This window comes from Montipora capricornis, chromosome 2, assembly GCF_036669925.1.
Source record: "Montipora capricornis isolate CH-2021 chromosome 2, ASM3666992v2, whole genome shotgun sequence".
In the NCBI taxonomy this organism is placed as follows: domain Eukaryota; kingdom Metazoa; phylum Cnidaria; class Anthozoa; order Scleractinia; family Acroporidae; genus Montipora; species Montipora capricornis.
In genome coordinates this window covers 12,714,991-12,742,490 of record NC_090884.1, presented here as the reverse complement: position 1 = coordinate 12,742,490, position 27,500 = coordinate 12,714,991, and the positions used below count along the sequence as shown (strand labels likewise).

At 39.7% G+C, this 27,500-nt stretch overlaps 1 protein-coding gene across 4 annotated transcripts in view; it reads left to right on the top strand.

Annotated features, from left to right (window-relative positions):
• LOC138038868 (ninein-like protein) overlaps positions 1-27,500 on the top strand; it is a 55,006-nt gene that overhangs the window by 27,339 nt on the left and 167 nt on the right. The window contains exons 1-13 of one of the 4 annotated variants that reach the window (XM_068884945.1): positions 512-744; positions 1,870-2,010; positions 3,295-3,469; positions 4,907-5,023; positions 5,332-5,421; positions 6,422-6,704; positions 9,435-9,464; positions 9,941-12,000; positions 13,468-14,409; positions 16,276-16,467; positions 17,202-17,372; positions 18,871-19,029; positions 23,623-27,500. The exon at positions 23,623-27,500 is cut by the window's right edge and continues 167 nt beyond it. In XM_068884945.1, the coding sequence (XP_068741046.1) occupies positions 608-744; positions 1,870-2,010; positions 3,295-3,469; positions 4,907-5,023; positions 5,332-5,421; positions 6,422-6,704; positions 9,435-9,464; positions 9,941-12,000; positions 13,468-14,409; positions 16,276-16,467; positions 17,202-17,372; positions 18,871-19,029; positions 23,623-23,826 (4,701 nt within the window). In that variant the 5' untranslated portion in view covers positions 512-607 and the 3' untranslated portion in view covers positions 23,827-27,500. Of the gene's footprint in view, positions 1-511; positions 745-1,869; positions 2,011-3,294; positions 3,470-4,906; positions 5,024-5,331; positions 5,422-6,421; positions 6,705-9,434; positions 9,465-9,940; positions 12,001-13,467; positions 14,410-16,275; positions 16,468-17,201; positions 17,373-18,870; positions 19,030-23,622 lie in introns of those variants that run through there. The other 3 variants (XM_068884943.1, XM_068884941.1, XM_068884944.1) reach the window with 3 other exon arrangements.

Here is a 27,500-nt window from a genome sequence, read left to right as displayed (position 1 = left end):
TAATGAGAATTCTTTACCCAACTAGGCACAGCGTCAAATTTGCCCACCTCTCGGTATGATATCAACTTGTAACATGATTCAAACCCTTGTGTATTCCCCCCTTTTTTCCCTTTCACCGACTTCCGAGACTGGACGACAACTACCGTATTTCAAGCGCAAATTTTCATGATAAAAAGAACGGAATTTCAGCGATATGACTGAGATTTAACGAATTTGTTTTTCGTTTGCTTCTATCTCATTTGGAGAATTCCGAGACATATAATGGTGCTGCAAAAGAAAGCCGAACCAAAAAAATATGCAGGTGTGATATTTTGTCATTTCCATTTTCGCTCGTGCTCGCGCGCGTCACGGTTATGGGCGTGATGCCTTGTTGATTCTACGCGGTTTGATTGGTTCCTGGCTTGTCGAGTCCCGTTTTAAGTGCTGTTTGTTTGACAGCGTTAGTGATCTCAGCTGGTAACACCATCCGCCCAAAGGTTTTGTCTAAGAACTTTCATAATATGCGTAATACTTCAGTTGGGTTTGCTCCGTCGACTTGTGAGAATCCGTACAGGTGCTTATTGTCCGTGATGTACGCTCCGTAGCTTTGGACATTCATCTTCCGCGAATGGCTTACTGCCCTTTGCAAAGAGGACAAATCGATGGAAAAGAATCACCTCTTAAGTTTGACTGCGAAGCGGAATCGTTTGTCTCGGAGAAAGAACATGGCAAACTGCTGTCTGATTTCATGTCACGTCTGTCGAGGTACATACATGTAGCTGTACAGAATGTTGTGTCGAACAGAGGTTTAACTACTACTTTCATTGTATATTAGTGTCGTTTGTGAACGATTCCTCTTGAATGTATGCGTAGGTAAACTCTGCTCTTTGAGACGCGATATTGAATTTATTTGTGTGCATCTTCTTAAACTAATCCTTTACACTGACTTCCTAATGCAAGTAGTTAGGAAACGTGTCGTCCAGGAGCTTAACAAAATCGTTCAAAATACGAACAAGGAAAGGTAAACAACTATTATAAACGTCATAGCAACTAAGAAACAGTATGAAGTAGACTAAAAAACTAAATGTTGTGACAACGTGCAACGTGTTCATTAAAGAGTACAGCGTCCCTTCTCTATCGAGGTAAATATGAAGTTTATTTGTCAGGATTGTGTTAGAAGTTAAGTTGGAAAAACTTAGTATCTTTTTGCCCAAATCTCTGTTCGGCAAAGGCGACGACCTTTGCTCAAGATTCGTGCAAAATACGTAGATTGACACTGCGAGTTTATCTCAGTGGTTACTAAACAATTGAAGTTATAACAATTCATACCAAACCACTCGTTCCCACACAGATTTTCTTCAAAATTCGTTTGCTGTCTTGGTTAAATGCATCTTATTTTGTTGGTTTAGAAAAACTCTTCGTTTTTCCTGTAGTGTCATTGCACCTTAGAACGTTTTTTTCCAGTCCTGTTTAAAAGTAACAGTTTGTTGTATCGTTTTTATGAATGGGATTTCACTTATTATTTTGCGCGGCCTTCGTTTTTATATTTACGGGTAAGGTAAACACTTCTGAAAATGTCAGCTAATGTTGGTAAATGCAGGGCGGTGAAGGTATTAGAGATGAAGGCGTTAGCATTTTTTATGTTTCGTAACCCAAATGCATTTACTTGATTTTGGGTAGTTTAAAAGTATTTTCACCAGAAAGCTATTGCTTCATAGTTCCACTTTTCATATGAAGGAAGACTAATCTTTATCAGAAACACAATGCTTATTTAAATTCGGAAATGGCCAATCCTCACGCACATGGCGGCCGGGAGGGAACAAGGCACTTGATCGTTGCATCGAAGTGAAGAGTTCATCCACCGAAATGGTTCTTCATGTTTTCTTCCAGATCTCAAATTGAAACTGTGTCCGCTGAACGCGATGCTCTCAAGGAAAGCGTCGTCAAATTCACGGAGGAAAAGGAGATGCTGATTGTGGAGAGCGAGGACACCGCACAGAGACTAGAAAAACAACACGAGACAAAATTAAGGTACGGCCGACTGTGACACAGAAACGTACGGTAATTTTTAAAGGAGTTCAAGGTCTGTTTCTGAGACAATTTTTTGTTTCTTTCTTGGAACCTTTAAAGTCGTTTTTAGTCAAGCCGCTTTGAAGTGTTGAATTCAGTTTGTGCAACCCTTTACCCGGCAAACTGGCTGTGTTAGTCAAGTTAATTTTCCACTTGAATAACTCAGATATTCAGCTCAGGTACTTAACGTGAAGGGATCTTAATCTTAAATTGTAGTCGTCAATTGTTCTTACAGTTTCCATGTAGAATTCGTGAAACAACACTATTTTCCGATTTATTTCGTATTGATATATTTATGAGGGACTTAGTTATCGAGAGCTCCTTGTCATGGTTTATAAGAAAAAGTGTCTTCTTTCTACCCAAAACAAATTCTAAATCGATAGCAGGTAATAAGGTCATGTCAGTGACAGGTCCCGTGAACTGTTCTATTGACAGCTGTCAGTGTGCACATAGTCATCACATACTTGATAGGCCGCCGTTACTTCGTGTTCTCTCCTTGAAATAGACCATTCTACAAATTGAGACAGCTCAAAATACGCTACTCGGGAAATAACACTGAAAATCGCCTCATAAATCAGTACTACTTTGCAAAGCGTAAACTTTTGCTTACTGTGATAGAACCTTCCTCGTTCTCTGAGCCCGCGGGTTTTCGGTCAGCACGGAGAACGACGAGCTGTGGCTGATTCTGAACCATGAAGTAACGCACTTCCGCCTCTTCTGCGCATTCTCAGGAAATTAAAACACCAGTGCTTATTAGCGGTCACAAAAACGGTGACTGCGGGAAACTTACGGTAGGGCGAGGACAACGGCTACGAAAACGTTGTTTAAAGATGTTGTTTCCACGGTAATAGATGTTTGGTGAACGTTAGAAAATATATCAAATTTGGTCAGTTCACGTCGTTGTCAGGACGGAAACTGCAAAGAAAATGTGAAACCAAAATGTGAAACCAAAATGTGAAACGCACGTGTGGGGCGTGCGAATCCATTGTGTTTGCTCTTTCATCCTGTTGTTTTGTGGCGTTCCGTCGTTGTCGTCTTGCATAAGCCACAAAACATTATTTGCATTTCAGTAAACTGTTGCTTTCTATTCACTGTCCCACAAGCCTCTAGGTAGAAATTATCACGGTGTATCTGAAATAGAGTTTTCTCACTTAACTTTGCATTCACCAGGGATCAAGAATCTGTTTTTCTCGGAAAAAATGCAGACTGAAATAGAGTTTTCTCACTTAACTTTGCATTCACCAGGGATCAAGAATCTGTTTTCTCGGAAAAAATGCAGACTATGCAGCAAACTCTGACTGAGGAGCGAGACAAAGTGTTACACTCCGCCAATCAACAAAGATCGATGTTGGAAGAATCACTTCACAGCACTAAATCTGAAGAGCAGCGTCTTAGAATCAAACTGACAGAAGCAGAGGAGGTGTGTTGGTTTGCCTTTTCTATCAGTATTTATTTGTCAAAGTGTCTCCCGAGGCTGAGGCATCAAAGTTTGTTTCAGAGCGGGTAGGGAGGGGGATAGGGGAAAGGTGGTCCTAAAACAACACGGGTTCAACACGTGCTTAAAATGTGTGCTTGTTTAACTGTCGGCAACAACACAGCTTATTCAATTCACGAGGTCGCCTCAGCGTTATTAGTGTCTCACTTTCAAATTGAAGGGTATCTGTCTAACCACCGTCCTTAATTTTTCGGGTTCCAACAAACTTGTCAGCGTATCACGTGAGTGAACAGCGAGCTTTTGGAACGAAAACGTCACAAATTTGCATATTTAGTCGCGAAGTGATTGCAATAACACGAATTTATGTTTGGAGGTGACGTTCTCGTTGCTAAAGCTCCCTAACAACGTGAAATGATGGACAGGAGGAGGCTGACAGGAGGTTGACTAGCAATACAGTTATTTTCACAGAGTTATGACATCAGAGTTAGAGTTAAGTTTGCAAAATCAAAATCAGTATTTTGGAAGGCCTAAACCCTGAATTCAGAAATACAGGAATAAAACATGCATAAGTACAGGAATAAAACATGCATAAAAGCTAACAAAAGTTTTTAGGCCTAAGGTTAGCCTTTATGAATGTTGGCTTCCAAAATCTTGAATTCAGGATTTTGGCTTCCAAAATCTTGACAGCTATTCTTAGAGGAATTTTCATAGAGTTATGTCGTAGAGTTAGAGTTCAGTTTCCAAAATCATGAATTCAAGATTTTGGAAGGCAACATTCATAAAAGCTAACCTTAGGCCTAAAAACTTTTGTTTAGGCCTAATTATGCATGTTTAGGATACTTTTTGTATTTCTGACTTCAGGATTTAGGCCTTCCAAAATCTTGAATTCGGGATTTTCGAAACTTAACTCTCCATATAGGGCGAGGGCGGAGAAGTTAATGTTGTGGGAATCGGTTGCTGAAAACAAACGTGGTTAATAACAACAAGCTTTTTTATCATTGATGCAAGTTTGCTTTTCCAAGAAAAATCGCTTAAGCTTTTTACCGTTTAGTTAATGATGTGTTCGGGGAAAGGAAGGGACCAGTTGTTTCGAGTGTGTCTATGCTTTGGTGGTTGTTATCCTCGTCAGATTTAGTTTCTCTTGTGTGGTTATATTGACCGAATGCAAAAATTGCCGCCAACAAATTATTCTTTTGTCTTGTGTGAATTAGCCTAACTAGCCTCGTTCACACGCGTAAAATTGAAAGAATTTGGGCTGTAAAACGAGGCTAGTTAGGCTAATTAACACAAAGACAAAAGAATAGTTTGTTGGCGGCCATTTTTGCATTCGGTCAATATTCACTTCTCTGCGACACAGTATTTTTGAAAGTACTTAACGCAACCACCGTGTGAATATAGTTTGACAACCTCATTTTTTCTTAGGAAATCTTGCGACTCGAGAAGGCTCTGTCAGATGCCCAAGAGAAACTCATCCACTCTGAAAATGTCCGAGAGAGACTGGAGAAAGAATTGGAATCTATGGGAGACCTGTCCACTAGAGTAAGCGTTCAATTGACCGAATGCATAAATGGCGGCCAAAAATGTATTCTTTTGTTTATGTGCTAATGAGACTCACTAGCCTCGCTCTCAAGCAACCTTTCTTTTGTATTTTGTCCATGCAAACGAGGCTAGTGTGGCTAATTAGCACATAAACAAAAGAATATTTTTTTGGCCGCCATTTATGCATTTGGTCTATACGTTATCCAGTGTGGCAGTTTGTAATGCAAAGTTGACAAAACAAGTAATGTTAAGATTTGTCCTTGATTGATTGGTTTGTGATCGAGTTGCCCTTTGTGCTCTTTTTGCAGTTGGCTGAAGTCGAGAAACAGCAAATGTTAAAACAACAGCAGAACCAAAAGAACAGTAAAAGTGTCAGAGAACTGGAGCGAATCAACAGGGTGAGTTGGATTTCATCTGCTGTGGGACTTCATAATTAAAGGGGCGCAAAAATCACTCTCAAGAGCTTAAAACAATGTGAATTAAACAAAGCTAAACAGGTGCATGCCAGGACTAAACTGGATTGTATTAAAACGGGTTCACATTTAGGTTATCCTGAAAGCCCGGTGTATTGCAAGTTAATCAACATTCACCGAGCCAATGATCGTCTATGGGCAGATGTTCGTCGTGTTACGATGATTTCGATAGTTTCGACGTAAAACATCTACTATTTCAATAAAGATTTACTTGAACCTTCCCCATAATAGCTTAACGTAGTTTCCTGTCTATAAGTAGCTTTTGTCTATAAGTTATTTGAGCAAAGTTATTTCGACACGACAGTCGAAGGCCTCCACATCTTAAGTTCTGTCATCGTTTTTGCCCTCTTGATTTCGTTATCGTAGCGGGTAAATAAATCATCTTGTGTTGAATCTTCAACCTCTCTACATTAATTACGTTTCTTATCTGTATTTTTTCACTGACGTTTTTGTCAAGTTACTCAAATTGCACAACTGATCGAGGATCTTAAAAGTAATTCACAACTTGTGCCACAGTACATTATGTCTCTTAGACGCACGTGTAATATTCCCAACATCCATTCATTTTAATACTTAACAAATTTAACTGTGTTCCTTGTCAACCCTTTTCCTCAGCAAAAATGCTCTTCTCATTCGAGAAAAGACTGAAAATCAATTTTTTTAAAACCAAATAATTAATCCAGATTAGATCAAATGATGGTTTTTTTGTTAACAGTTTAAAACTTAAGTAGCCAGTGAAAAATCTCTCCTTGCAGATTAGAGAACTAGAAAACTCTATTCACATGGCACTGAGACTGGAAATCGAGCGCGGGACTCGCTGGTGGAAGACAGTTCCTGTTACCAATGTGTCAACCGCGTGCTCCATTTTTTTTAACTTTGAGGCTTTTCCATCTGCAGTCTCATATTTACTTTTCGCTTCTCTTAGGAACTTCGAGACGAGAACGATGAACTGCGTCTCCAATGCGAGGCTCTGACACAGCAAGTCAACAGTTCGGGGAAAAGACGGCCTAGTCATCGGAAACGACAGGACAGTCAAAAGGTTCATCGGCATGGCTCGGTTCTTTCAGATTATACTAAACCGCAGGTCGTTAAACGAAATAAGGAGGGTGTAACGTCAACCGATGACTCAGATGCCGCTGACCATCCAGACGGTACGCAGGTTCCCCCTGTACGAGTCAGCGGTGATGGCGGGTCAAATGAGGACGCGGGTAAGCGGCATAATCGCTGCGTGCGCAGAGTCATATCACGTGTGCTTTATTCTTGGGATTGTAAGGGATAACAGAGTAATGTGGGTGCAATGGGGATAAAAGTATTTTACCCTCTAAGAGGGTCGGTACATGTTCTGTAGTAGCTCTTACTCTATGAATCCACCAAGTGGAAAACCAGAAAGAACGTCTCCATAGCTTCCGTGGCAATGAACACAATTTAAGACATATTTCATTTTCCAAGTCAAAAACCTTACGACAAACATTTTTTCACTCCTGAAGAATTTACAAAGATCGCCTCCACGAATCAGTTCACAAAAGTTAAGTAATCAAAGCTTTCTCAAGGTTTAGGGTTAAAAAGAGAGGTGATAACGTAACGGGGTGCAAGGAATTGAGAAACAGGTTTTGAAAAAGGGGGTACGAGGTTATCCACCTAAATGCGTAACTGTAATTTGTGGTCTCTTCTATCTCTTCTGCACAACATATATTCAAAATGAAAAGTTAGACGCTTAATCCCACGAGTTTACTAGCAACTTATTACACTTTCGGCTTCTTCTTCTTTGTGGTTGTGGTTTCTCTTTCTAGTGATCTAATGGGTTACCATCAGTGTTACAAGCTTACGCGCACAACTGTTTGACCTGCCTCCCGCTTTGTGTTTCGTTAATGATCTAAAGTAACTGACACCCGATTTGCATTTCTTAACGTAAGATCGTTGGTAATTGTAACGTAACGATGCAGTTGTTTGTTTTCAATTAATATTTTGGTTAATGATTAAACAACGTGTTGTGCGTGGATTCTACTTTTACAGTACGGACAGCAATCGCATCTTCTCAATGTTTGAAGCTTTGGTGTATTCTGAGCTTAACAATGAAACACCCACGTCTGTAGAAAATAGACTTCTCTGTAAATCTCTGTGGTTCGTAAAATATTTATAGTGCTTAATTAACCTATTCTTTAAAAAGTGTCGTGTAGTTTAAAACCATTTTTCTTTCAACTTGAAATGTCTTGAATAATCTCAACATCTTCCTCTTTGTATGCTCTTCAGCAAGGTTTTAGTAAGACAGCTTGTTCTCGTTTCACTTTTGGCCCTGACCTAAACATAACAGTGTTTTTTGAATGCAAAATTAGAAAACGCTATTTTCTCTAACCCTCAGTACATGGAGTGTGCTCTTAGTATTGTTCCACCTCCGTTTTTTGTTTACTTCATAACGGATTAACTTATTCCATATGCAGCCGTTTTTGAAATGCCACGCCACCCTTCCTCTGTTTCGACATGGGATTGCGTGACATCTCGAAAACGGCCGCGTGAATGATCGTGTTTCCGCGTTATTTGTGTTTTACCTTTTCATAACTTAACCGTTGTTTTCTTTATGATTCCTGTCAGATTAACTATTCCTTTATTCTTTGTCCTTGTCATCGTTCTGTGCCTCGTCGTCTTCCTCTTCAGATCAGTTCACAGATGATGATGCTCCTCCTATTCCGTGGTCCGTGGAATTTGATGAACCAGTTGTTCCCTCGCAAGGTCTTCTATTTTCTCTCCTAGTCTTCCTCGAATTGTTACTCTTATTCCAGTTGTTTTTTCTTCATCTTTCTTTACTACTGTTCTGGTAAAGTTGGTATCCTTTCTCATAGTTTATTTGTTTTGTTTCGTGACATTCTTTCCTTTAAACTTCATTTTACGTTTTTCTTGGGGTTTCTGTGCCTAACGTCGCACCAATCCTGTTTCATTTTCGTCCACTTTACGATGCTTCAGAGGGAGTTAAATTAAGTCCGAACAAGAGATTCTTGAATTACTCGTTGTGTACTTAAAGGGGCCATGTCACGCTATTTTAGGGTGTTTGGGAGGAATTTTTAGTTAATCACGCGTTTACAACGCGAAAATGGTGATGTGGAATTCCTTTACTGAGAAAGTTATCGTTACATCACAAAAAAGATGATTCTGAGCAGAAACGACGTTTATTCAGGATTTCGTTTTAGTGAATTTGAGCGAATCAACGACTATCGTTTTGTGATCAGTACTGGGAATATTCAAGCGAATAAGGTCGATATAACCAATTACTGTTTTGCTGGCAGCCAGTCTAGGGATTGTACATAAAAAGCGAGATGTGTTTGCCGTAGTGCTATAGTAATGATTCACTGAGGAGATTCGTTTTGATCGGCTTTCAATTGCCTGACAGGCGAAAACTCCAAAGGAATTTCTAGGGTCAACCAGACATTGACTATCAAATGACCCAACAGAAGAATAAACATGCGCGGTCAGTGTTAAATGTGGGAAAAACAAAAAGCCAATCGTTCAATTGGTGGTTTTTACGTTACGTCATCGCCGCCATGTTGGTGGACGCATGCAGACAAAAGATCTCTATTAGCTTCTTTTGTTCATACACCAGCAATTGTACATTGCAGTATTGTTATCTGCGTCTCAAGAGATTGGCTGCAAACCACCTATTGAGAACCTCCATATATTTATTTCCATAAATAATTTCCGGAAATTGAACCAGTCAAATCCTGTTCTTGAAAATATAGATAATGGTCTGTGTGAATCCTTGAAAGGCTGTTAGAGGGGCGCTGACTTATTTTCTTGAAGACAGATCTCTCTGTGACTAGTTAGCTAAACAATGAATACTATGAAAAAATCGACTTCAAAATCCCTCGAAAATGCCGGAATTGGCTAAAACTTTGACCGCAATTTGTTTTTGTTAATATGAGACAATTTTTGTTTTTTTCCTCGTGCAGATGACGCTCAAGAATTGGAAGAACAAAGAAGTAAGTGTTGATTTGTCTTAACTTCCCCCCTGTCTAGAATAGCGCTCGAGTGGCTTAAAGACGAAGTTTTTTCCTGCTTTGCAGTTAGAAGTAACACTCTCCTCGTGTGTTATGACAAAATCGTGTATTTGCTGATGACATGTGTAGTCTCTCCTTGAGGTTTACCGTATTCCAAATACTCCAATTATCTCTATACCGAGCCAACAGCTTCAACTCTACACATAATGGTCTGTCCTACAGTCCATCAAGCACGTTTCTTTCATCTCGGCTAATTTCCATCTATCCTTTCTCCCATTTCATCGTTTATTGCTCTTCTTTTCCAACAGCTTGTAACGTATCTTCCTTTGTTGTCCTGTCTTTGCAATTCATTACTACCACAACTAACATTACTGCTCGAAAATACAACCGGTATCTGCTTGTCTGTCTCAGTGTTAGTTCATCTTTAGCATTATCATATTGTTATTTACTTTCTTTAGAAGTCATTGCGAACCTTGAAAGCGAACTGAAGGAAAAGGAAGAACAGATCCAGACGCACAGAGCCAAAGTGGAAGAACAACAAACTTCGATCAGCGAACAAGAAAAACTTGTGGCCGAACAAAAGCAGTCAATTTGTGAATTCCAAGAAAAGGTTCAACAACTTGGCGATACAATCAGACAACAAGAACAGCACCTGACAGAACGTGAAGCCGCAATAAACGAACTGAAGAGCGAAATAGAGTCACTAACTGGTTCTCTTGCTTCTGATAGCCACGAAACACGTGTAAGATATGATACAGAGCTGGCAAACTTAACAACGCAATTTACCGGTGAGATGGAAGGGTTGCAAAAGAGTTTTAACGTGGAGAAAGAGCAGTTAGAGCGAGAATATCAAGCGAAGATGAAGGATCTTGAACGTTCCCTCAAGAGTGAACAAGAAAGCCTCAGAAACGAATTAGAGGATGGATTTAGACAAGAAAGGGAGTTGTTGATATCCGAGTATGAAAGCGAGAAATCGGAAATGGAGGAGGAACACAAGGGCGAGAAAGAAATGCTGGAGCAGCTTTTCAAAGGGGAAATGGATAGAGAGAAAGAAAAAATGGAAATGGAAGAAAAACGTTTGATTGAGAAGTTGCAAGGTGTGGAGACAGAGAAAACTGAGATGGAACTCAAGTTGATGAACGAAAAAGCTGAATTGGAACAACATTATAGGATCGAGAAGGCCGAATGGGAATTGCAGAATTCGACAAAGGTGGCAGCTATGGAAAAGGGAAAACTGGAATGGACGAACTTGAGATCAGAACTCGAGAGTGTTCACCATCAGCAGATTAGCACACTGGAGAATAAGTTCAAGAAAGAAAAAGCCAAACTTGAGGAAGAGCATTCCAATGCTGTTTGGGATTTGAAACAAGCTCATTCTAAGGAAGTCGCGAGTCTTAAGCAGAGCTTTGTGGAGCAAAAGGCAGAAATGGAACAGAAATTCACGAGAGAAAAAGCGGAAATTAGGGAGTCATTCACTCGTGAGAAAAACGAACTCGAACAGAGGTTTGCTCGCGACAAAGTTGAATTAACAGAGAAGCTCGAAAACGAACATAACCATACACTTGCTCTGCGAGAGGCCGAACTAAAGAATGGGTTTTTGAAAGAGAAATCCGATTTAGAGAAGCAATTCGACGAGGAACGAGCAAAAATCGAGGAAGGGTTTCATGAAAATTCAACTCACAGCGAGTTAGCTTTTCAGAAATGGAAAGCAGAACTAGGGGAACATTATACCGAGGAAAAAGCGAAGCTTTTGCAAAGCACCTCGAGGGAGAAAGCTGAGTTGGAGCAAAGGTACAAGAATCAAATAACCGAACTACAACAAGCTTTTACTGAAGGTGAAGCTGGGTTGAAAGGCGAGCTAAAAAACGACTTTCTGCGTCTAATTGCAAAACACAAGGCCGACTTGGAAGAGAGTTTTGCCACGCAAAAAGCGCAACTTGAAGAGAGTTACACGAGAGAAAAAGCCGAATTTGAAAAGAGTGGCACACTAGGTCTACAGGAAATACGAGAAAGTTACTCTCGCGAGAGAAGCGAGCTTGAAGAGAGTTACCAGAGAAAAATTAAAGATCTTCAGAAAAATTACACTCGAGAGAAGCAGGAATTGGAAGAGGATCGTGTGCATGAAAAGACTGAGCTTCGATCGCAACTTGAAAAGGAATACGCTGCGAGGCTAAAAACCGAAACCGAACTACTAGAACAAACAGTCAAGCATCTACAGGATGAAATTAATTTACTAAAAGAGCAGAAACGAGAGCTCGAAGCGAAGGTTCAAACACTTGAGCTTAAAAGTTTAACTCGAAGCGATAAGGAAGCTGTTGAATTGAAATTGTCCCGGGAGAGAGTCGCTGAGCTTGAGACCAAGATGGAGGCACTTGAGAAAGAAAAAGGACTGATTTTGGAAAACAGCGTCAAAGAAATTACCGAACAGAAAATCAAATTGGATGAATTGCAAAGAGAGAAATTTGTGATGGAGAAAGAAGCTTTAGAAAGAGAAAAAGAACTTCTTGAGGCGGAGAAGGTAGGTGTTACGAACGGAATGGTTTAATGCAGAGTTGACGACCAATCAGAACAGGGGCAAACAGCGTGACGAAACAATTTCATGTAACTGGCTGAAAGCGCGGGAAAATGCACGAATGAAAGTCGCTATTGCTTTTGGTTTTACTTCTCATTGGTTGAGAAATTAGCGCGTGTTTTTGAGATACTCACTGCCATCGCGTAGTTACTTCCGATACGCGACACTTAAATGCGAGGTAATGCGCTTTTAAAAGAGAAAGGGTCGTTAGTATTTTTTTCAATGGAAGCTCGGAAGTGATTTCGAGGTTGCGTTGATTAATGTTTACTAAGCTTTTGGGTATTTCAAGGAAAAGTCTCGTGAGGTTTACCAACCAATCAACGAGGCGAAGCCAAAGCAGTTTTTTCCGCTGTCATGTAAAACTAAAACTACTTTAAAAAGCCAGGTCGAAAAACGTTTAGAGTCAAAGTTTCAGTCGGTGCATGCGTTTCAGAGTAGCACGCCATACATCAAACGCTTGAAAACTCCCGTGAAATCGGAGACTTGCCAAAAAAGTTTCAAAAGCGCAGAATTACGAGAAAGGACTTCTTTTAAAAAAGAAGCCTTTCAAAATTGAATTTCTTGTGTTTGTGGTGGAGATCGGTGGAAGCGAAAGGAAAACAGTAATGTGGATCTCTGTTTTCCCTTGGATGAAAGGGAGCAATTTTGAGACTTTATGCAATGTAAATCAGTTTGTGACGTCAAATCAGGAATAGACCCACTTTCCTTCTGACTCGGTCGTGAACAAAAGATGCTTGGATTTTCGCAACTTTCGAAGCCTATAAAATGGCAGGATTTGTTAGAAAAAGGGAAAAAATGGCCGCAGTGCGTTTCGAACAGGTGCAAAGATTCATTTCAGCGAAAAAAATATTTTGGGGTTATGGGCACTTTAAACTTAAAAACAGTAGAAGCTGCTTACAATATCAAAAAATAGCAGGTTACGAGAGCTTCTACACTGCTGAAAACTTTGGAAGACAACTTTTCGACCTTCAGAAGAACTTTTCCAAATGGCATTCTTCATTCCGAGATCCAACTGGAAACGTCAGTTTTTAAAGTGTAGCGTCAACTATCGGATTTTGTGACTTGATAAAGTCTTCATCAGCGGTCTGAACTTGTATCAACCAAATTCGATTGCATTTTACCTATACCATTGATCAACACTTTAAGAAGGTGCGGCATTAATTTAATTTTCCGCGGGGAGGAGATTTGTACTTTTCATGCCCAGAAATGACGGCTTACCATTGGATCAGTAATGAATCCAGTGGAAAGGAATTGGGCTCGTTTTCTTGATGTGGTTTTGGCCGGTATTTTATGTGGTCGGTCTTTAAACTCGCCCGCGTTTTCGTATAAAGAAATTCGTCTGGAGTCAACCGTGACTCAGGTTAGATTTGCTAGATTGACCTGTTGTAAGCTTTTGACCCTTTATTGTCAAAGGTGAATAGTGGAGGACTGGAAAATGAAGTCAAAGAACTTAAGCTTAAAACCGAGGAGATGAGCGTCCTATTAGATCTACGAACCTCTGAAGTGGAGGACTTAGGATTGAAACTTCGCGAACACACCTCGGAGAACTTAAAGTTAAAGGATACTTGTGGAAACATGGAAGAAAAGCTTGGCGAAGCAAAGGTCAGAGTGCAAGAACTTGAAGTCAGTTTGAATTTGAGCACTTCAGAAAAAGAACACTTGAAAGAGAGATTGAAGGATAGAGATTCTCAGTTGACTGGACTAGCTTCAACTGAAGCCGAGCTTAAAGACATCATGAACAAAAGCCAGGAAATCGAGGAAATGTTACGTAGCCGCGACTTGGAGAACGTGGAATTGAGTAAAAAGTTGTTAGAGAATAACTCGGAGCTGGAAAACGAAATAGCTGAACTGCAGAGCGACTTGAAAAAGGCTGCGGTGAAAACGAAAGAACTGGATGCTTTGTTGACAATTAAAGAGAGTGAAAACCGAGAATTAGAGAAAAGGACGCAAGAATACAACAAACATAAAACCGAGCTCGAGGACAGGGTTGCACAGCTGACTAACCAGCTGGCAGACGCAGAAAATTTGCGACTGGAAGAACTGAAAACTCGTGTGACTGTTTGGGAGACTGAGAACAAGGATTTAGAACAACGGCTGACCCAGCGTAATAAGCATAATTTGGAGTTGGAACAGAAGCTTAAACTGCTGACCAAAAAGATCGCGGACAGAGATGACGTCAGGGTAAAGGAGCTAGAACGCATGCTCGCTGTAAGAGACAGTGCTTACCAGGCCTTAGATGCTAGATTTGAGCAGCGCGGGGAAGAAGCTGAACAGTTGGAGAAACAAGTGACCCAGCTGACCCAAAAACTCGCGGACTTGGAGAATGTGCGACTGAGGGAATTTGAAGTTGAGAAGGTGGCGTCAAGTGTTGGTGTTTTGTTTTTCTCTACTTTTAAAATGCTGTTGTTTTAATAGCCTTGTTGTAATAATTGCGTACTGTGTCCTGTACATAATTGTATCAGCATTGTGACGGCCTAGTCTAATGCTGTAATGCTTGGTGTAGGTTTAACGTTAAAAACATTTGCTTCATCGTTCAGTTTCTTTTCGCTTTAGCTTCACTACTTTAGTGTTTGTGGTAAGTTTACTGCTCCTCCTGGTAATGGTTGCTGCGGCGTTTATGATAATACTAACTTTTAACGCACAGCCTGTTGTAAATCAACGAAAGCAACTTTTGCTACTCGCTGAATGATAAAAAAATCTGTGGCTTAACCAAACGGTCATTTGGGCTTAGGGATTTTAAGCACTGCCGGACAGACTCCTGCAAATTATTGTATTTGATACTTGTTTTAATGATCAACGAAAACTGAGGACTTTCTATTGGGAATTTCTGTAACACCTATAACTATCAAACCCTAGAGATCAAACGGTGTGACGGAGTACTTAAAGGGGCTGTGTAACGCAAAGTGATGCAATTTCATGACACCCAAAAGGCCTAAAAAGTAAAATGAAGCATTGCATAACCACTTAAAACTGTTGAACAACATGAAAGAAATACAACAAAAGGAAAGAGAAGGACGGATGGACTCGGATTGCATTGGGGTAATCTTGAAAAAAGTCGGCCCGAAGTTTTTCAAGTCCATGACAAATCGCCTAGATAAAGGTCGTTTTTCCTCAGGCTCATCTTGTTTGTGATGTAACGATAATTTTATCAGTAAAGGAAGTCTACATTACCATTTTTAAGTTTTACACTCGTGATTCACAAAATATTTCCCCTAAACGCCCTAAAATAACGTGACATAGCCCCTTTAAACCTGACTTAATGACGCGCTTAATTTTGAATAGTTAAATTTTAAAAATGTTAAACTGTCGTTTGTATTAAAGAATTTGTTTAACCGAATAAAAGATTATCCCTGAAAAGCGGTTATAATTGTAAATTGGTGTTTGCAAGGTGTTCTTTAATTTAATACCCGTAAATGGTAATGCCGGCGTACGCTGATTTTGGCGGCAATTCTTTTGTCGATGAATTTTCTTTTATTCCTTGTTATTAATACTTAAAAACAGTTTAAAATGTTGAAAATCATTAACACATGCAGTTGATGTTTTTTAATAAATTGTCTAACATGTCTCTTGTGAACGGTTAAACCCAACAATTATATCAAGGTAATGAAGTCCGTTCGTTTGTTTGTTTGTTTGGAGTCTATCGATGGCATACGTTTCGCACTTCTCTGTCATCGGAAGGCGTCTTTCCTTTCTCGTATGAAGATGACGTCCGTTCCCGTGCAATGTCACATCAACAGTCTTACAAGAAAGGAAACTGCCCCGAAGGACCTCACTATAACATATAACTGAAACGTTAATTGTCTGTGTGTTGTGTTAGTGCTAATTTGAAACGTGTTTCTCGTCGTAACTTTTAACAGGCGTAAAGCATATTTGCGAATTGGTTGGCGCATAATCAAGCTAACCTCGTTTTAACATTTCTTAAGTTAAGTGTTGTTTTTGCCTTGCTGTGCGGTGTGTGCTTTATCACCAGAATGTAGTTTGAGGTGCTATAGCTGATTCTTGTTTTAGCGATTTCAGTTTTTGTTAGCAAAAAGAAATCATCCAGAGAGTTGACTAGTTTTCAGAGTGTAATAAAGAAAATCTTAGGAAAACAGACAGTCGTCACCGCTACACATAACTTTGGCTCCAGATATAATGTAAAAACAGACAACTTGTAATTGTGTTGAAGTTCTGTTGTACATAATGAATCCCTGTAAAGAGTGGTGTTTATCTCTTCCAAAGGCAAAAAATGATCTTGTTATCATGGAGAAGAAATTGGAAGAGATCCAAGGAAAGAAACAGGTCTTGGAAAAAGTTCTTAAAGAGAAGAATGCCAAAGCAAACACACTTCAAGAAGAAGTGTGCGTGCTTAAAGAAAGGATGGCCAGTGCACAGAGCATTCATAAGAGAGAGCTAGAAACAGAGAAACAGAAGGTTTGTTAGTTATTCTTGCCCAAGAAGTGTTTTTCACTTCTTCCTCATCACGCGGCTCAAGGTTGGAAGTTGCGTAGAACCTAAAATGTTGGGAAAATTGCTTTGGGATTTTGATCTTCAATTTGGAAGAGCTGTGGTAAGGCGTGAAATCCCTTATTGTCGCACCAATTTTAGCGTCTTTCGGTCGTAAATTGTGCTCGAGACCAATAGTTAACTTCTTGTGTGTCCTATGGGATGTGTTCCTTTTCTCAGTATACTGAACGGCTTGTGTCCCCTAGGAGTGTTCCTTCCATTTTTCAACGGAAAATTGAAGTTTGAATCCCATAAGTTTCACACTAAAATTTAGTAAAACAAAGCAAACAAGAAATGGGCATTTATTTCGAAGAAGGAAAAGTTAGTAAATTGGTGGACACCCTATGTTCTAGTGCATGTTTGCTTCTAACGTTATCATTCGAAACCTCATTATTTTTTCTTTTCGTCTTATAATACTGTAATTACACTGTCTGGATTCATTGTTCATGTTTATGTTGTGAAGTCCAGTTTACAGCTTGCGTTGCGTGATTTGATCTTATTGAGGTGTTTTGTGCGTGACATTCTGTTAAATGTTGTATGACGTGTGGTAAGGTGTGATCTTCGTTCACGGTAAGTTTTCGTTCCCTGTGTTTTTTCTTTCGTTCCACCCTTTAACGTTGGAAAAAAGGAAATTTCTTTATAATAGTTTTATATTGCTGTAGGCAACACTTGCAAATACTGAAATGACAACAATGAAATCACGCCACCAGCGCGAGGTGGGAGAGTTAAAAGAACAGCTTCATCGAGCCAACATGGCAAGTGAACGGGATCAAGCATTAAGAGAAAAAGTGTTCAACGAGGCAAAGGCAGAGGTTATGGCGCTTAGCAAAAAGGTTGGAAAGAAATAAATTTTCTAATATTCACCTACAGTCTCGGTCACAAATGTTGTAACGCTGACGGAATTTTTTCCCCTCCTCCCCTTTCAATGTTGATGTTTATGGGTTCCTGTGCAAGAACTAACCGGGAAACGCAACATTGAAGGGAGGAAGGAGAAGGGCTGCGTTATCAATAGCTTGGATGCGAGTTACGTGCTGTTCAAGAGAGGTGTTACAACTATTTTAGACTGAGGTTGTAGCACCCATTTTTGATCTTTGACGATGTCTTCATAACTTCAATTTTGTCCACAAATGCACGTAATTAGATGTACACCAACACGAAGTGTCCTTTGTATAAGCATTTAATTTGCTACCCATTTCAACAATGAGGTAAGTATCAGGGTTGGCGTTGATTTTTGGTGAGGGTAAATTAATCTGTTCCTCTTTATTTAAGGACTGGAGTTTAGGGGACTTAAGCACGCGCGTTTTTCAGACGCGGACGGCAACCGGAAGTGAGCTGTTTCCCGTTTAACTTGTCTTCACGCAACCACATTTACGTTGCCAAGTATCAGTGAAGTGAAGTGGGGGACTTTAGCCAGACTGCTTGTTACGCAGTTTGCAATTAATTTTTTAGGAAGTGAAAGATGCCCCCGTCCAGATAAGGTCAGACCACAACACCGGGGGCTACGTCCCCAACTCTTATCGAATAGTGAGTGGGTTCTTTAACGTCCCATACTATTTAATTTCCAACAAGGGTTATGAGACGGGACCTCCTGTTTATAGTCCTTATCCGAGAAGACTTGAAAGTCTAACCATTTGCGGATGTAATTACAAAGGCAGCACTTTTTCCTCAGTTATTTTAAGACCCTGATTCCGGCCGGAGTTGAACTCACGACCTTCCGCTTGTCAGCCCAATGTTCAACCAACTAAGCCACCGGTGCGCGTGCTTAAGACGCGGGTGATGTTGATCAATTCCCCATTAGAGATGATTGGTATAAAAATCTGGGAGGCACTACTGTCCTGGCACGCGAATGTTCTCTTCTTGGTTGCCGTCCGCGTCTCAAAAACCCGCGTGGTTAAGACGCGGGTGATGTTGAAGTTGGGTCGAGGAGCAAGGAGACACTTCGTGACGCTTATCAAAATCGTCGTGCATCTAATCACGTGCATTTCCGGACATATGTAACTTTTGGAGCAGAATTGCGCGAATTTTTTTATTTCGTAAAATCCTAGATTTCTAAAGCAGGGAAAAGCCGTCTGCAAAAACTTTTGCTCTTTGAACATGAAAAGTTTTCGAATTAGTGACGGTCATTAACTATTTGTCTTTTTGTGGTGGCCTTTACTCGCCCTGGGCCAATCACATTGACGAGTGTCCAGCAAAAATTATTATAATAAACAAACAGAAACTGTTGCCCTGTACGTTTAGGAACACTCTGAAGGAAATCCATGTACGCGGCTGGCAACATTTGCGGTTGTTTAAGTGTATTTTAAAGAAGCAGTGAATCTTTGTTTTCAACAGCTCGAAGAAAAGACACGTAAGCTGCGAGAACTTGAAAGTGCCAGCAATCTGTGGGAAGGAAGAATACGACAACTGGAGAAAGAGAAACAGGATTTGCTGAATAAAGTAAAGCAGACGCGCGAAGCATTAGATGAGCACGTGGCTCGACTCAGTAAACAGGTAACTGGATTGGAAATACTTGTACTCGATCTGAACGTGAGCTTGTAGAGAGCTTTTTAATCCTGACACTTTAAGAAAGGGAACCTCCACTAAAACAAAAATAATAACTTTAAACTACAGGAGATATTGTTTGTAATCAAAATTGTTTGAACTTTTTCAATGAAAGCGTTTGTATCCGAAATAAGTGAATTTCCGAATTGCTTGTTTTTGTTTTCAAATTTCCGGGTGCCGCCATCTTGAATAACTGTGACGTGTAAGGTTGTGTTTGTTAACAATAGGGCAACCCTAACACGTCACAGTTACTCAAGATGGCGGCGCTTTGGAAATTTGAAAATGAAAGTAAGCGATTCTAAAATTCATTTTATCCGATACAAACATCTTTTTAGAAAAAAAATTGATTACAAGTATTATTTTGGTCCGTTTAAAATTATTCCTTAGCGGGAATGGAAGCTCAGATGGTTTTTATTTAATGTTCTTTATTCGGCGTTAGATAACAAGGATAACTGGACGTCTTTAGTTTAAGCTGTTTTTGCACAAAATTCCGCTATATGTGTGATCAGAACTATAGACCTTTTGAATGCCATGACATTTAAACATGATAATCATTACCTTTTTTCGACAAACTGGGCTTGCTGATTGACGAGTTTTGCGTAAATGCTTGAGTTAGGTCGCTCAGAAGGCCATGCATTTCCTATTTGACCTGACCCTCGATTTCAAAGCAAGTCTATGGAACGCCAACACTGTCTTATGTGAACCTCTTTCATTATATGCGGTGCATTTTACGTTATATGCGGTGCATCTTACATTATATGCGGTGCCTTTCACATTATACGCAGTGCTTTTCTTATTATATGCGGTACTTTTGTCATTATATGTGGTACTTTTGTCATTATATGTGGTACTTTTGTCATTATATTCAGTGCTTTCGTCATTATATGCGGTGCTTTTGTCATTATATGCGGTGCTTTGTCATTATATGCGGTGCGTTTGTCATTATATGCAGTGCTTTCGTCTTTATATGCGGTGCTTTCGTCGTTCTATGTGGTGGTTGTGTCATTATATGAAGTAGTTTTTACATTTTATGCGGTGCTTTGTTTGTCATCATTATATGAGGTGCTTTTGTCGTTATATGCGGTGCGTTCTTCATTATGAGGTGATGATTCCCCGGGGTCTGGGTAGGAGCTTGTGAAAAATCCCCGGAAAACTAAGACCTAAGACCCGGAAAAGTAAGACCCTTTTCATTTTAGTTCTCAAAGCAATCCCTGGGCCGTTTAAAAAGGCGCAAACATATAATAAATAAATGCGAAGGAAATCGGGAATAAATCACGCGCAAAGCAGCAAATAAGCCATAGAAAAGAACGGCACCAAAAAACCCTGTATTCCTGAAAGAAATATTACGTATATCCAAAAAATTAAGATCGATTTTGAGACGACAAGAAGGCTTTATAATGACGGCGTTGGGAGAAAATCTAGCGGCGCTTGCTTGATAATTTATTCACGCCACAACCGCGAATGTCACGCCAGGCGAGTCAAGGCCGCATGACAATCCCGCATTTCATCAGAAAGGAAAAACAAATCGTTGTTCTAAAATGCCTCGCCTGTAACTGAACCAATTGTTCATTTGTTCTTCGGAAATTATTGCCAGTCGGGTGTTACGTCCTGTTGGAAGTCAACGGCGGATTTTTCTTTGATCGAGCTCTGTCACGAGCCCTTGTAAACAAATTCAAAGGTCAACAAGGTCACATGTCCTTTTTGGCGGGAATACTGCGAATCGCGCTGGTGACACTGTTTTCGTAAAAAAGGCAGATCCAGCATCCAAATGTAGTACAATTTAAGGGAATCTGCTTCGCTCCAACCGCCATTATGTTGGAATATTTCGGGTTAAGTGTTAGGTGTCAGGTCTTAGTTTTCCGGATTCCCCACTAAAAATCCGGAAAACTAAGACCCGGAAAACTAAGACCCGGAAACCTAAGACCCTTTTCATTTTATTCTTGTTTTTGGTACTTATATTGTTTCGTCAATACAATGAATTATTAACTTGATTTCCTGATTGATTTTTGATTGACACTAACTTATGTAATTACGCCACGTGAATAAGTCAGTTTTTCAGTTCAGACATTTCCGATTCGAAGATATGTGCATGTTTTGCTAATCTGTCTCGCTGACCCGTTTTCTGTTATACTCTGACCTATTTTATCTGTTGCTGACCTGTACACCGTGAAACAATCCTTCTAGACATCGTCAAAGAAGTAAGTATTCAATGCTGTAATTCTAGTCAATAGTTTTACTCGCGTGTTTATGTACCGATGAATCCTGTTCGGTTTCTCAAATGTATTTCATTCTTTTCTTTAGATCGAATAATCTTATTGGAATAAATTATACGATTTGCGTAATCTAGTTGGATTGCCTGTCTGGTTTTATTGGACCATATATTGTACGGCTGGAACTCGGGGGCCTTTGTTAGAAAGTCCGAGCACGTTCGTTCTGTTTTGAAAATCTAAAAATATTTTGATTTTAATATGTCCATAAGCAAATTGATATGTAAAGGTTCTCAATGTTTTAAAACCCTCCATAACATTGCCATGTGATTCTTACAGAAATCTTTATACCGTGTACTAATCTATCGGGACAAGGCCTAACTGACACCCATGAATTTTTTTTAATTTTTGAATAAGCTCAGCAAAATTTCAGAGATGTTTATGCGACGGCAAGAGGAGGTTCCACTTATCATAGAACCGAATAAGCCTTTGATCGTTCAATTAAATACGCTTTACATTATTACCTTTGTTACCTTTTAATTCAATGCACAGACGCCAAGTTAGAGGTTCCTGCTTCCCACCCCTCTCAGTCCCACTCTGTTGACCTTGGTATTTGTTTACATGCGCTCACGACAGAGATCGATCAAAGAAAAATCCGCCGTTGATTTCCAACAGGACGTAACACCCGACTGGCAATAATTTCCGAAGAACAAATGAACAATTGGTTCAGTTACAGGCGAGGCATTTTAGAACAACGATTTGTTTTTCCTTTCTGATGAAATGCGGGATTGTCATGCGGCCTTGACTCGCCTGGCGTGACATTCGCGGTTGTGGCGTGAATAAATTATCAAGCAAGCGCCGCTAGATTTTCTCCCAACGCTGTCATTATAAAGCCTTCTTGTCGTCTCAAAATCGATCTTAATTTTTTGGATATACATAATATTTCTTTCAGGAATACAGGGTTTTTTGGTGCCGTTCTTTTCTATGGCTTATTTGCTGCTTTGCGCGTGATTTATTCCCGATTTCCTTCGCATTTATTTATTATATGTTTGCGCCTTTTTAAACGGCCCAGGGATTGCTTTGAGAACTAAAATGAAAAGGGTCTTAGTTTTCCGAGTCTTAGGTCTTAGTTTTCCGGGGATTTTTCACAAGCTCCTACCCAGACCCCGGGGAATCATCACCTCATAATGAAGAACGCACCGCATATAACGACTAAAGCACCTCATATAATGATGACAAACAAAGCACCGCATATAATGTAAAAACTACTTCATATAATGACACAACCACCACATAGAACGACGAAAGCACCGCATATAAAGACGAAAGCACTGCATATAATGACAAACGCACCGCATATAATGACAAAAGCACCGCATATAATGACGAAAGCATTGCATATAATTACAAAAGTACCACATATAATGACAAAAGTACCACATATAATGACAAAAGTACCGCATATAATAAGAAAAGCACTGCGTATAATGTGAAAGGCACCGCATATAACGTAAGATGCACCGCATATAATGTAAAATGCACCGCATATAATGAAAGAGGTTCACATAAGACAGTGTTGGCGTTCCATACAAGTCCATCTGCGAATGTAATATGATTTTCATGAGAACTTTAAACGGAGAGTCGCTTTGAAAAAGCTGCAAAAGAAAGAATGGTCAACTAAGAGGCTCTTCCAGCAGTCTTGTTCAGTCATTATCCTACTCTGGAAATAAAATAATTTCTCCACTGCAGAGAGAATTTTTTCCCTTTTTTGCATATAGAGTGTTGTTATCCATGGGTCTAGTAGTCATGTCCATTCAGTTCCGTTCCGTTTTCGACCACACAGTATGTCGAAACTAGGTAACTCCTTTTAGCCACGTTAAAGTGCTACTCTGACCAAAAAAATCAATTTTTAATTTTTGTTGGATTTTAAAACTATGTTCACTAAACAGTAAGTAACCTAAGTTTTAAGCCTTGATTTCAAAAAGACACCCGTTTATTTCAACTGGAATTTTCCTATTTAATAGTCCGCCATTACTAACTTTAAAATCTTGAGAGAGCTGGATCGAGGAGAAAATGACTTCAAAGACTCAAAAGTTTAAGAATGCAATGTGTGTGTACGTGGCTGAATTACTATGCAAATCAAAGATCAAAATTTTGCCTGTCCAGTGTTAAGCAATCACACTTTCAAATTCTGACGGAAAAAAGGAAGTGATTTTTTTTAAAAAAGTAGCACGTTAAAAAGTGGGTGGTAATTAACGTCTTTTGAAACGCTAATTTCTTTGCGCTACAAAGGTTACAGACAAACCTTTTTGCTTTTTTTTTTTCCTCGCTGCAGCTTCAACAAACGGAAGCCAGTGCAACAAGATCGGGCAACCTTGTTCAAGAACTTTACATTGAAAATGCAAAACTCACTAAAGCTCTTCAACAAACGGAAGCTAACGAGAAGAGAACCGAAAAGGCCAACAGGCAGCTCACAGAGCAAAAGAGAGCTTTACAGAGAGTCATCTCTAAACTGTGTGGAGCAAATGCCATTGCTTGAGGAGGCGTAAATCTCTCTTAGATCCACTGGACAAGTTAAAGAAGACGACGCCTTGCGACGCTCAGAATTCTGTGCAAGTTGTTTATATCACTGCTGAATTCCAATCACAATATATTTTTGAAGTTTCCTACAGTGCCGCTGCGATCAAAAATGACCTTTTTACTCAGATTTTCGAAAACGAGTGGGTTTAACATGAAAGTGGCGAGATTTTAAGCCTTCTGGACCCAGTTGTTCGAAGGGTGGATAGCGGTATCCACTGGATAAATCACTATCCATTGGATAACTCAATAGACCATATTCGTTTTCCCAGTATTGGACTGGAACTAGCTTGCAATGGAGGCTAATGCTGGGGAACATATTAAAGAGGATTTGCATTTGAAAAGATTTCCCCGCATTATAGCCTCCATTGCAAGCTAGTTCCAGTCCAATACTGAGAATACGAATATGGTCTATTGGTTTTGCTAGTGTATATCCGCTGGATAGTGATTTTTTATCCAGTTAATAGCGTTATCCACCTTTTGAACTACCGAGGACTGGTTTCATTTCCACGAAAACATGGATACCTTGTGAATGCAGGCTTGGTTTTTGACCATTAAACTACATCCTTTCTTCGCCCACGCTTTTCTTTTTTTCTGGGGGGAGGAGGGCATTTAGATCAGCAACTTACTATTTGAGGACGCCAGACAGCCTGCTCGGGAAGAAAGCTTAACATTTTCCTGGTCGCGTGTAACGCCAATGCGTGTTTAAGTCAGTTTGGGGAAAAAGAGAACAGTATTTTTTAATCGCAGTGGTACTTAAGGCCTGTTCTGTAATATGCTTCACTATGTGGACGGTGGGCATCTAGGGACAATTTTGTACGACCAATAGACGAGTTTGTCTTTTTAAATGACTAAATAGCTTTTTGAAAACCGACATCACTTGGAGTTGTTAAAACTCTTTAATCTACAGTTTTAACCGAGTAGAAAAGTAATCGTTGGATAAATAATAGATCAGACTATTTTTGTAAATGCTGGATTTTAATCGTGAACTGTGTTAATCGTTCATCGCAGAAATTAGGTTCTCAATTTTTGGTATGTTTTACAAGCTTTGTCACGTCACTTTTCATGGGATCTTTCAACTGCATGTATGCATCTTAGTATTGGAAATCATAGTCACTGAATCAAAAATGCCTCCGCGATCAAATGTCATAGGTTTCGAATTACATATTCACACAATAATTAAGAAAAAAGTGAGAACTCCAAAATGTGAGTGGGTTGCGGATAGATGTTTGAATTTCTTAAAAGTCAAGAAAGTTAGCTGCCCCTCAAATAATTTGCATAAACGCAAGGAAGCTCCTCCCACTTTCTCTGTTGTTATTAATATTGACATACTGTTTTCTGCAAGGAAATCGTGAACGAAATGTTGTAAAAGTTCCTCAACCGCCCATGCACATTTTACTCAGCTATCAACATTCTCGTCACCAGTGCCTTCGATTCTTTCAGTCAGCACAGGAACTAAAGATCTCTGGTCGGTTTCGTAATACGCAGCCATTATGCGGGGCCATTTTGATCTAACACGTGCGAAGTAAGCATGAATTGTTGCGAAGAGCGGGATTATGCATATCAAGTCTACGGAGACGTCATAACGTGGAGATCGAACGATCGCTGACAAGCTGCAGTCGCTCTGCGGTGTGTTCAGGAAAGTACTCTGACTTTCAACGCAGTTTGATCAGTAAAATAGCTGTGTTCGCCGTCATTAAAATTGCTCTCAAACATATCACACGTTGAAAAAGAACCATTGCAACCGAGAACCATACTAAAAATTTCTTTTGCGCACAATTTTCGATTAGGTTTCACGGGTGCAATACAATTCCTGCAAAGGCCAGACAAGGTGTGTTTTAGCGGGATTTCACTGAATAAATTATTGCCTTATGTAACGTGTTTGATTTTGCTTCAAATTCGGAACCAGTCGGAGGTCGTTTTTCTACCGCTGACCGAAAGAGTCATGGCCTCTTCATTGAAGGCTTCTTAAAGTGCCCCTGTGACCAAAAAATCAATTCATATTTTTCTTTGGATTTCAAAACTATGTTAACAAAACACTAAGTGACCCACGTTTTAAGCCTTGATTTCAAAAAGACACCTCTTTATTTTAACTGTAATTTTCCTATTTAATGGTCCGCCATTACTAACATTATGTTCTTGAGAGAGCTGGATCGAGGAGAAAATGACGTCAAAGGCTCACTAGTTTAAGAATGCAATACGTGTGTACGCCGCAGAATTAATATGCAGCACGGGGGTTTTGGGCTTTCAGACCTTTAAACTCACGCTTTGCATATATAATAAGCTGCGTTCACACGCTGAAATTTTAAGCTAGTGAGCCTCTGACGTCACTTTTCCCTGGATCCAACCGTCTGAGGTCCAATCGGTCAGTTTTGAACGTGAGTAATGCCGGACCGTGAAATCCAAAACTTACACTCAAAGTAAACGGCCTTTGGATAAAAATCAAAGCTCAAAATTTTGCCAGTCAGGTGTTAAGCAAACACACTTTCAAAATCTGAAGGAAAAAAGGAAGTCGCTTTTTTGATCACAGGGGCACTTTAATAGGCCATTTTCGAACACGAACTCGGAAATGGTCTATTTACTGAATGCAAAAATGGCCACCAACAAATTAGTCTTTTGTCTTTGTGTTAATTAGCCTAACTAGACCCAAATTCTTTCGATTTTACACGTTTTATCGAGGCTAGTTAGGCTAATTAACACAAAGACAAAAGAATAATTTTGTTGGCGGCCATTTTTGCATTCGGTCAATAAACCCTGCGTTTTTCCGCAAGTTAAAGGTGTGTCTGTGCGTGACATCGACTTGACGCATTTGTAATAAACCTAACAAAATAGCCCAATTTCAACAAGCAAGTGTATTTGTATATTACCCGAGATTGCCATGCATTTTGTCTGAGAATGAGCGTTTACTCGACAAGAGAATTCATCTCGGACGAACTTGGCGTCAAGAAGCACGGGTAGACTTTCATATACCGGACCAAAATGGCGGAAGACAAAAGAACCATTGTTATTCTGATTCGGCCTTGTTGATTAGGTATTGTTATGTTAGCTTTGTTCTTTTGTTTTATGGACGTTAATTATTCAGGGTCTGGTATATGAAAGATACGCCAGAAGCACGCTATTCTGGCAGCTTTTGTCTCTTTCATCATATAATAAACGCCATATTTTGTTTGGTGTGTTCACGACGGGGAATGATTTCATAGATTTTATATCTATGAATGCAAACTAAGTGGTGTGAATCTGTCATCACACGTTTTCCAAGCCAAGACCAGATTAGTTTATCAGTTTGAAAAACAGACAGCGACAAAGTGGAATAAACTTGCAAAACACAATGACAAGTCGGAAAAGCGTTTACCTTATATGTAAATAACTAATTGAAGTAAAAAAAACATTTAGTTTAGAGATTTAACCCTCTTTAAGTGACTAGCAAGTGTATATTTACCAGTCTGAGTCTTGTAAGTTGTATTTTTAATTGTTTTTCTGGTTGTTATGTAAAGTAATTAAGTGTATAAAAATGAACATGAAAATATAAACCCCATTTACACTACAGGAACACGGTAAGGCAAGGATGAAAATTGGCAAGGGTAGCTAACATTTTGATGAGGGAAGGATTATTTACGCCTGTACCGTATTGGCCCA